General features: G+C 46.3%; 1 protein-coding gene across 1 annotated transcript; it reads right to left on the minus strand.

Moving 5' to 3' along the window:
* Nucleotides 1-10,237: 10,237 nt before the first annotated feature.
* Nucleotides 10,238-11,305, minus strand: LOC149335495 (kelch domain-containing protein 3-like). Its single transcript, XM_089553938.1, has one exon. It carries the CDS (start codon nucleotides 11,303-11,305, stop codon nucleotides 10,238-10,240), a length of 1,068 nt encoding a protein of 355 aa, XP_089410064.1.
* Nucleotides 11,306-11,734: the final 429 nt, after the last annotated feature.

Genomic DNA, 11,734 nt, shown 5'->3' on the forward strand with positions numbered 1-11,734 from the left:
GATGAAAGCAATTTAAAAGACACATTTTGCTACCTATCAGAAGAATGGACCCTTGCCTTCAATGCTTCCATAACAGTGTCTTACAGTTTTCCAATCTTCAAAATTTTTGTCCGAGAATATTGGACACGAAAGCTGGCCTCCAAAAGACGATTTGACAATAGCCTCTCAAAAAGCGGACAATCCGCGTCAACTATCACCTTCATTAGTCCCAGTGACCGGATGGATGAAGCCTGACGCACAGTGTGCAACCCAGAACTGACATCATGAGATTAGATGCGTGCTGGCGCGTGCATGTCTTTCATACTTTTTGTTTCACCCGTTCGAAATTCTGTTCGGCACCAGGGTACATATTAATAAGCAATGACGACCTCCTTCATCCTGCCGCTTTGTGGTGTAGCGTTAAGAGTGCTCGCTCCATGTGCGGCCCCGGTTTCGAATCTGAGTTGTGGTGTTCATTGTTATGTGCGATCGATGGTATTGTATATTTTCACGTCGTAGTGACGGCCGTCCAGCGGTCAGGAAGATAGCAACATGATTTGCAAACGAATCTCTTTATTTGGGCTGACTTGCGCCCGCAAAAGAACTTAACAGCACGGCAGCGCTTAAGCAACAACGTGCTTGTCAGTCGCCGAACTACGATTGCCCGACGCTCGCGGCATTGCTCAAATTAAAGCCGGCAAGGAAACTTCGAGATAACGAATCAAGATCATGTACTATCAGCGTCAATTGAAACGCGAACAAGCCAATTGAAACGCGAACAGCACAACTCGCAGATATTATACTAGGGAGGAAAATACATGAGCAGTTGATTTTCCCATCGAAGCCGAAAAGACCGCTCTTCTGGAATGTTAATAGGCCACGCCTCTATTTCACCTCCAGCCTCTAATATGCTTGATTTTTTGGGCTCGCGTTTCAGGTGTTTTGTTCGCATTTCATTTGACGCTGATAGCACAGTACTGGAAAAACATAGATTCAGCTCTTCATGGCTGTAATCAATCGAGATTAGTCCGGTCGCTTCTCGCGTCGCGAACAAAAAGGATAACACCCTTTCCTGCGGCCTATAAATGCCTATAAAGCGAATACTTTTGGCTATAAGAGAAGGCAGGTGGCGTAGGAAAGCACTACGACTGCGCCTAAATCTTATTCCTCCTATCAAGAGGCTGTTGATAGGAGCCGCCGCGGTGGCTCAGTGGTTATGGTGCTCGGCTGCTGACCCGAAAGACGCGGGTTCGATCCCGGCCGCGGCGGTTGAATTTCTTTGGAGGAGAAATTCTAGAGGCCCGTGTACTGTGCGATGTCAGTGCACGATAAAGAACCCCAGGTGGTCGAAATTTCCGGAGCCCTCCACTACGGCGTCTCTCATAGTCTTAGTCGCTTTGGGACGTTAAACCCCATAAACCAAACCAAACCAAACCAGACCAAGAGGCTGTGTATTGCGGTGTTCTCATCGACACGGCAAGCTTCAAAACATTTCCCCTCTTACAGCCGCCAGATAGCTCCGGTTGCTGATGTGCACGAGACGCTGCGAGCCGGGATAGTTAAGAGACGGTGCTGATATAACCCGGATACAAATATTTGACTATTTCCTACCAAAGAAACTATTGAGGTACGGAAACACATCAGAAAACGCTTGATGATCGACACAACTTATCTTTATCTAGTGCGAAATAGTGCACAGAAACTAACCATGCGGTGTTCAATTTTGCTGGAGGCGAAATTCTGAAGGCCCGTGGGCTGTGTCATGTCAGCAGACCTTAAAGAACATCAGGCGGTCGAAATTTCCGGACATCTTCACTACGGCGTCCCACGCAGCCTGAGTCGCTACGTGGGACCAGGAACCGTTAACCAGGAACTATGTAACGAGCCGGAACTGTGCGAAACGGGCGCGGTGTTCTTCTTTTTTCGGCACTTGTTCAATGCTTAATATATATATATATATATATATATATATATATATATATATATATATATATATATATATATATATATACATATTCCACGGACATTTTTTGCTGCACTGCTGTCTCCAGTTAGCTGGCGCGGAAAGATAGCGCCGGTGTGGTCGTTTCCTCGTGTGCTGCTCGACCTGCGATGAAATGAGCAGTGCTTATTTTTTAGGCAGCAGACGTGTTTCATAAGGGTCAAGTACATTTTTCACGTTCCTGGTGCAGACGTAGTTTATATCTTTGACTTTTATTTGCATGTTCGTTAATCACTGGCATGCTGGTTACTGGTACATCGATGGCACTAGCTGAAGAATGACCGAGTTCTTACCTCAAAGCTGGACAGTCCAAGTATACGCTCCCATTTTCTGTTGGGTGTTCAGTAAGGCACAGGAAACCAGCCTTACCCATCATGATGCTGGAACTAGAGCGGCCTCATACCGAAGAGCGGTTATTCCAGAGCTCTAGTGGCTCATGTCGTGCTGTTACATTGAAATAATTAATTTCCTGGTCCAACTGTAATGAATCTCACCGAGCGACCATGATCTGGTAATTGCTAGCATTAAAACATATCTGTTTCTAATATTCAGAGACTTCATCTCCTTGCCAGTTGTTCTCTGCGCTTGGTTCGTCTTTCCTTTTCTCTTCTTTTTTGCCGAACCCCGACGGCGTCGTGATCTGTACAGTCTGGGCACAAACAGCTATAGCTTTGAAACGAGCTGCACTGCGGTGCTGCTTAACCCCGAAAAAATATTTAATCCCAGATTATTTAATCCCGAGGCATTGTCAGTGCGTTAGCGCAAGATCATGGTCGATTAGGTGACTGAACATTATGAAATAAAAGATGGTAAAAAAAACTGGAGGAGAGATTGAACAGTTACCCGAGATAAAAGGCAGGCCCAGAAGAGAAATCAATAACATACCCATGCACAAAAAAGGCAACAAGCCTGGTCGGTCAAGAATTAAAATAGGCCATTTCGTATCTAGACAGGGAAACAAAAGCTTAAAGGGACACTGAGGAGAAATTGAAGTTGGCTTGTATCGATAAATTGCCCGCTCCTGATTACAAAAACGCCACTCATACTCACAACAAAGCCCTTGTAACGTAGAAAAGAGCAAGAGCCAAAATATAGCTATCGCCGCCACAGGCCAAACTCGCGAGTACAAGCGTGATGACGTCATAGGACAAGACAGTGTTGCTAGAACCAATGGTTCTAGCAACACTGGGGCACGATAAGCCACCAACCACTGAGGCTGACAAACGAAGGTTGCGCGGTTAAATACTGAAGTAAATTTTGTTTTGAATCCAAGAGTGCGTTTTATCACACAAGAAAGACCTACAAAAGACTACCTGAATGTTGTAAGCGAAGAAAATCAATACTTCGCGGCGCCACAGGCGGCCAGATGAGTTTCGGTATATCATGGCGCTTCGCGTCTATGCGCTCTGCATGCCCGCGTGGCTTCGTTTTTGACACGCCTCGATTTACAAGCGCGAAACACCAGAGGAACTCCGTGTGCCGCTCCAAATGCTAGTTAACGTTCGAAGGAGCCTGTTAAGGTTGGTCACATGATCGCCACGGTCGATGAAAAACTATGATGGCACGATTTTCTGTGATCGTACAAGGCAGTTTGCAGTGTAAAGAACACCTTGAGTCTTCTAACGCTCGCCCGGCGAAACGTGCCCGGTTGTGCCAGTCAACTTAATAGTGAAATAGGGAATAATAATAATAATAGTGAAATTTACATTTTTTAAAACCAAGGAGATGATTCTTTCAAATGGCCATAAGTTAAAAGGCACCGATTACAGCATAGGGGAGGACTTTTGACGCCCTGTCCGAGAAGCGCGAAGGCACCTCGTAAAGTTTGCCAAAGCTACTACCACTAAATTTTCCTTGCGCTACAAAACTTTGTGTATCGGTTCTAAACGCTATGCATTCGACGAGTCTTCATAGTCTGCACACGAAATCTCGTAGCATAAGTCTTATTGTCGCGCCACTAATCTTCCTCGTAACAGCCCACGCGGTAAACTTGCAAATCTTTCTTTTTCTGTTATCTTTACCAACATACGTAGTTTCCTTCCCAAGCGTGAACACATTTGTAATCTTGTTTCATCATCTTCCAGCAATATACTTGTACTAACAGAAACGTGCCTAACAGACGGCGTCACCGAACCAGAAGTTTTAGCTGATTTACCAAATTTTAACGTTTTCCGAGAGGACCGCAAAGGCGCACGAAGAGGAGGTGTTCTTATTGCCACTAACCAGCTGTTGCCTTGTTCTATCATTAACATCCAATCAGAGCTTGAAATACTTTGGATAATCTGCCGTTCCGTACCACAAATCGTCATACGAGGCGCCTGCTACCGACCCCCCTCCAGTAGTCCAATCTTTTCCTCAAAGTTAAGCGATAGTCTAAATCAAATAACTGGCAAATATCCCAACGCGCACATTCTTCTTTTCGGTGATTTTAATTACCCATCCATCGGCTGGCTGAACCCAACACCAACAGGCAATGCCGAAATGAAGAACTTTGTCGACGTTTGAATTTCAATCTCACCCAGTTAGTAACTGAACCCACACGCGTAACACATGAATCCTCCAATATCGTGGACCTCATTCTAAGTAACCACCCGGAAAGTTTATCATCGCTTACTTCTCTCCGCGAAATTAGTGACCACAAAGTTTTACACGCTGCTTTCACCTTCATCCCCGAATCGCGCCAAACATTCCATAAAACGATTCGCCTTTATGACAGAGCGAATTGCGAGGAAATCAATAATCATTTAATGGCGTTCTTTCCAAACTTTGATACAGGTTTCGGTGATCGATAAATTGAGGAAAACTGGCCTAATTTTAAAACTAAAATTATAGAACTTAAAGCGAAGTTTATTCCCACCATCACATTTCGTGCCAATCCCAACAAACCATGGTTCACAAGGCATTTGAAAACACTTGAAAACAAAAAGATGAGATTTTTCCGCGCAGCTAAACGTAACCCAAGTGCATGCGCATGGAACAAATATTACGCAGCCGAGTCAACATACCTGGAGTCTATCCGTGATGCGAAACGCACATTTTCCAAACTGACCTCCCCAAGATCCTAACAAATAACCCGAGGAAATTCTGGAAAGTATTAAACCCTGAACAGGCGCTGGTCATCACACTTGCTAACTCACTTGGCGAGATGACCAGTGGCATGGAATGTGCTAATATTTTTAACGCCGCTTTTTCAGCCGTTTTCACACACGAAACTGATATGCCACTTTGTACCGTAACTGACAACCTGAGTTCGCACTTGCCTTCAATCATCTTTTCTGTGCACGGCAGTATATCTATCATTGAAAATATCAAGATGTCATCTTCTGCGGGTGCTGATGGTATCAACCCGAAGTTCCTAAAAAATACTTGCCATGCTTCCGTAGCGTATCTGTCAAAACTGTTTGCACAATCACTTTCCACAGGTAGCATACCCAGTGATTGGAAGGTGGGGAAGGTTGTTCCGGTCTTCAAATCAGGTAACAAAAGTCACCGTCCCATTACCGTCCCATCTCTTTAACCAGTGTGCCATGCAAAATCATGGAACATGTCATTTATTCTCATGTAATGAACTTTCTTGACTCTAAATTTTTTTCATCCTGCTCAACACGGCTTCCGTAAGAACCTATCGTGCGATACACAGTTGGCTATTTTCATCCATGACCTGCATGCGAACCTTGACTGTAACCTACAAACTGACGCAATATTCCTGGACTTCGCGAAGGCATTTGACAAAGTACCCCTCAAACGCTTACTACTAAAACTGTCCTGGTTAAACCTACATCCTAACATATTACAGTGGATAAGCGAATTCCTGGCTAACCGCATCCAGTTTGTTTACGTTAATAATCAAGCCTCTAGTTCTGTTCCGGTAACATCAGGTGTACCGTAAGGATCAGTCCTTGGTCCGCGTTTATTTTTAATATACATTAATGACCTTCCAACGCATGTCTCTTGTAATGTCCTTATTTTTGCCGATGACTGTGTCATCTATCGCACTATCAACAACGCCTCTGATCAGTTCGCCCTCCAGAATGACTTAATCAGCGTACATGACTGGTGTAACAACTGGCTCATGGAAATAAACCCCAATAAATGAAAACTCGTGTCATTTCCCCGAAAACGTAATCCTGTCCTCTTCTCCTATAAAATCTCGCACGTCACGGTAGAATTAGCTCAGACTTACAAATACCTCGGAGTAACATTGTCCAATGATCTAACCTGGAACGCGCATGTCACTAAAATCATATCATCCGCTAACAGAAGCCTTGGATTCTTAAAATGACATCTACGTCATGCGCCACAAAACCTAAAATTGCTGGCCTACAAATCAGTTCGTTCTAAATTAGAATATGCCTCTGCTATTTGGAGCCATAACCAAAATTATCTAATAAATTCCCTAGAATCAGTACAAAATCGAGCCACAAGACTCATACATTTGTGCTATTCATATAATGTCAGTATATCAGCAGTAAAAGCAGCGGCAGGCTTAACATCCCTGGCTGGTAGGCGTCGTATTACTAGTATGGGCTTGTTTCACAAATTTTATTTCAGCTAACTTCGTCGTCCTCCCTACATCAATGCGCCGGCACGCATTTCTCTCCGCATTGGTCATCCCCTTCAAGTAGCCCGGCCATGTACGCGTACAACTACATTTGCATCGTCAATCTTTCCACGCTCAATCAAGGACTGGAACAGCCTTCCACACGACATCGCCGCAATCACCTGCCCATCAACATTAGCGAACTGTTTAGCTGCTACCTTTAACAGCGAATAATATTTGTATCTTATGTTTTTCTTTGTTTTTTTAATCTGATTTTTCAATGTAACCCACCCCTTATGTAATACCCCATATCCTGTGGGCCTTTAAGGTAATAAAGTGAAGTGAACTGAAGTGAACTTCCAACTAATTGACGCTCTGTGGGGCGGAGATCGCTGCAGTGCAGGCCGAAGTTATTAGACACTTTTAGCATACCGTGTACCGTGTTCTTGTTACCGGTACCCGAGTTCCGGGATCCCGCGCGCAGCCAATGCATGCGCAAATCTCCTTGACATCGCCAGATGGCGCCTCGTACCCAACAGCTACGCGCGCGCCTGCAGCATCGGGACCAATCAGCGCCTGTTCACCGGCGGTAGGCGGGCTCCCGGTACTCTGCTATCTGTAACAAGGTACATGGTATCCTTAAAGTGTCTATTTGCGAGAACTTCGTTGACGACTTCGAGAACAGGATCCATCGTAACACTCGCAAAACGCCGGTGCAAACGTAAACGAAGCGACGGTAGATACGGCCGCAATAGCCGATAGATGCCTTCAACGTGCGGCCGGCGATAGCTTTCATTTCGGCGGCTGCTATCCCGCACCGCTAGCCGCCAGAAATCACGGAGTCTGCGTTACGTCATGTGCACGTCACCTAGTCCTATGTCGTCATAAGAGAGTCCCAAGTTTGAATCAGCGGCGGGAAAAACGTTTTCAAATTCGAATCCCAATTTCTTAGAAATAAATGCATCTTTCGCTGCCGGCCAAGTGGCAACAAAGCCTTGAAATGCAGAACTATCAGTATTTGCAATAAAAAAATATTAATAGCGGTCTCCTCACTGACCCTTTAACTAACACATGATGTCCAACTGCTGTTTCACCATCTAAGATTTTTGTTGCACACAGTTGCAACGTCGGCCCGTGGCGTACCATGGGTGCGAGCTGTTGTCTTCACGCCACACAGGCATCTATGAGTGCACCAAGGCACAACGTCTGCACGGTGGGTGCATAGTCTAGAACGTGAAGATCAGCCAACTGCTCTTCGACGAAGATCTGGAGCAAGGCAAGCTGTCAATCTCCTGGAGGGAATCGACCAACTTTGATACCTTTCGAAGAATGGCCACGGAACAGGAATGCCCTGTCCCCAATCCCACAGCAGGCATTCAGCATACTGGCACAAGAGGCCTGTCCGCTTCAGTCTCACTTGCGTTCAGAAAGGCGTCCCTGCGTCGTACTTGCGCAGATCTGCAAATAGGATTCTCAGCTTCCGGTTGTATCCCCCGAATATGTACACCGGTCCTCTATACACGAAGACAGCTAGGCTTAAGCGTATCTGAGGGGCCACACCTTCTACGTGCGGGCAAACCCAGGTCGAGTTGTCTATGTCCATGTAAAACGCAGAATTGTTGTAGGGCGTGCTGCCCCAAACGTACATCCGGTCACCAGTGGAACGGGGCGAGTTTAAATGCGGGTATATTGGAGCATTTCCAGTTTTGAACTCAATACCACTTGTAGGTATGCAGGTCAACGATGTGGATATGCTGCACAGAACGCAGCGGTTGGCTACTAATGATGAACATACGGTGCCCCACCCAAACGGCGAATGACAGAATCCTCGGCTAATCACCGCACACCTGAAGACAGCTCCATGTCTTTGTGTTGGTATCGAATCGGTAAAGGCTGGCGTCCAAGTCAGGTATCTGGGCTCCCGAGCCACCGCACAGGTCCGCAAAGTCACCATATGGTACTACGTTCAAGTCTAAAAACATCATTGGTCTACCGCCGGGTAGCGGCTTCGTCCACACAATGTATGCAGGGTTGAAAACGCGCTCGTCGATGAAATGTCTTTCTGCGTAGCTGACGTCGAAGGAGTAGATGTTGCCCTTAATAGCGACAGCATGACTATTGACAGTTCATGGAGCATCTTTCAGCTATAGCGTCCACATTTCGGAAACACAAATATTCACTCTCAGACTGGATCTTGTCCGTTGTTTTATGGCTGAAAGCAGGAGCGTACACAGTATAATTCAGAGGTAGGTTTCAGTTTCCTATAAGCTGACAGACGTGACACACGAAGTAAAAACTGGCGTTCTTATTAGAAACCTTCAGAGTTAAATACTATCCCGCCCCAAACAACGCATGCCTCATAACCCTGAAAACAAACATCATATCAAAACACATCGAAAGATGCAGAGAAATTTTGACAAAGTCTTTAAAATTGATAAAAAAACCGTAATCTCGCACGCAGTCAGCGCTAGAGAATCGCGGCTAATAGTTATATCTGCTCAAGTTTTGGTTTCTGCTTGTTGGTCTTCTTGCATGGCTAATGAAAGCAGCGCGAAAAGATGAGGACGAACACTAAAGTTAACATCATAGGAGCCGCACATCCAAATTTATTGAGAGCAATGAGCATCTTTTTAAATGTCAGACAGAACCCACGCGACACCAAAAAACAGGAACAGCACACAAGGCAATCTTCATATCAAAACACTATCGATCAATAGTCTTATCAAACCTTTGGCACGTGTACATCCAGAATTCCACATGCAGCAGGCCCAGTGAGCCGAAACAAAGACCAGTAGAAAACAAGCAAACAGCGGTTATGGGCAAAAAATGAAAGCCGCTATTCAGAGCAGTAAAAAAAAAAAAACGTGAAGTCAAAAGTAAAAGCTAGCAGTATCGTACAGGGAAAACGATAACGAAACGAAAGCATTCCTTAAAAGAATAACAGAATAGAGCGAAAGCTGAGTCATAAGTGCTCCGCATAACAACAGGCACGGGGCTGTTCGGGCCAAAAGGAGTAAAAAATAAAAAGGTATAACGGAAATGCAGAGACAACACAAGAACCCAAAGCTGAGACATAATAAACAGCTTTCGAGGAAATCGTTATCCTTGACTTTGAGTAAAAGAAAAGGTGGGCTGACACACTGGTCCCCGGCTTTTATCACACACTATCCGTCACAGTCACACGTTCGTACATTTATCGTAAGAGAACGATCTAAAAGTGCGGATGAAATTACGGACACATTTTGCTGACGCAACAGAGCCATATAATGTTCTCGAATTAGGATTGGTTTGGTTTATGGGGTTTAACGTCCCAAAGCGACTAAGGCTATGAGAGACGCCGTAGTGGAGGGCTCCAGAAAATTCGACCACTTGGGGTTCTTTAACGTGCACTGACATCGCACAGTACACGGGCCTCTAGAATTCCTCCTCCAAAGAAATTCTAGCCGCCGCGGCTGGGATCGAACCCGCGTCTTTCGGGTCAGCAGCCGAGCACCATAACCGCTGAGCCACCGCGGCGGCTGTTCTCGAATTAATAACGTCCGCTAAGCACATAAAAGAGCAACAAGCTTGCTCAATAAAGAACTAAAATAGGCCATTTCTTGGCTAGACAGGTAAACAGAAGTTTTATTCCCACATGATATCCATCTTACCGAGGCACCCTATAATAGGGTTTGTCAAACACAGTTGCAATGTCTGCTCGTAGAGTCCGACAGGGTTCATCTGTTGCCTTCACCTGTCATGGCATTATACGTCTCCATTACGGTCGGCGCCACGACGCCGATCTCCAAACGGGCATCTATGACCGCCGCAAGACACAACGTCTCCAATGTGGGTGCAAAGTCTAGCGCGTGCAGATCATTCACTGGCACTTGGGCGAAGTGGTAGGGCGGGACGGGCTGCCGATTTCGTGGAGGCGAGTGACCTTCTCTGATGCTCGTCGTTGTAAGGCCACGAAACAGAAACGCCCGGTCTCCAATCACACAGCAGGCCTGGAGCAATCTGGCACAAGGGCCCGACCGCCTTGGCCTGACTTGCGTCCAGCGAGACCTCCCTGGGTCGTACTTGTGCAGGTCTTTAACGAGTGTGTGCTGCTCTGTGTTGTAACCCCCAAAGATGTACATCTCTCCGTTGTACGCGAAGACGCTATGACTGAGGAGCACCGTTGGGGCTACGCCTTCTACGTGCGGGCGCACCCAGGTCAAGTTCACAGTGTCCAGGTAATGCACAGGATTGCTCACAGGCGTGCTTCCATAAACATACATCCGGCTACCAATGGCACAGCACGAATTATAAGGCGGGCACGGTGGAACGTCTCCAGTTGTGTGCACTCGATGCCACATGTAGGTGTCCAGGTCAAGGAAGTGCAACGTACCTACCTGTAGGCTGCCGACGATGTACATATGATTCCGCACCACGCACGCGGCGCGGCAGAGATAGTTCGGCTCATCACCGCACACCTGAGGACGGCACCACGCCATTGTGCAGGTATCGAAGCGGTACACGTTGCCGTGCGAGGCATGTCGCTGGGCCTGTCCCCAAAAACCGCACACGTACGCACAGTCGCCGTAGGCTACAACATGAATGTCAAAAAACAGAACCGGCCTATCGCGGGGTTGCGGATGCGTCCTCACAAGATGCCAGCGGTAACGCGCAGGGCAGAAAATGTGCACGTCGACGAAGTTCACTTCCGGGCTGCTGATGTCGAAAGAGTATATCTTGCCATTAATAGCGACAGCCGTGTGGTTGACAGTTCTCGGAACACCTTGCAGTTTCAACGTCCACATTTCGAGGAAGCAAATATTCACCGTTAAAAGCGGTTCAGGTATATTTTTTTGGCTTAAAGCACGTGACTACTCAGCGTAAATCTGAAGCGTGTCTCGGTCCGAAAGTAGCTAACGTACTCGCAGGCAACCGCGAACTGCCGTTTTTAATAGCAAACTTCATACTGAAATGCTATTCTGTGGGAGTCCACGCATGCGTCTTAACCTTGAAAAGAAACATCGTATGAAAGCACCTCAAAAGAAGCACGCCCGATTTGATACAGGCTTTCGCTTGATATGAGACTAATCTAGCGCGCAGTCAGCCCTAGAGAAGCGTTGCGCACAGTCATATCTGGTTATTTGTAAATATGGATGGTTTGTACCAACTCCCGCAAAATTTGATGATTGTGGGGATGTAACAGAACTGCCCAGTATTAACCCTAGTGAACTTAA

The sequence above is a fragment of the Amblyomma mixtum genome, chromosome 7 (assembly GCF_055824585.1).
Source record: "Amblyomma mixtum isolate Tamu chromosome 7, ASM5582458v1, whole genome shotgun sequence".
Taxonomy (NCBI): domain Eukaryota; kingdom Metazoa; phylum Arthropoda; class Arachnida; order Ixodida; family Ixodidae; genus Amblyomma; species Amblyomma mixtum.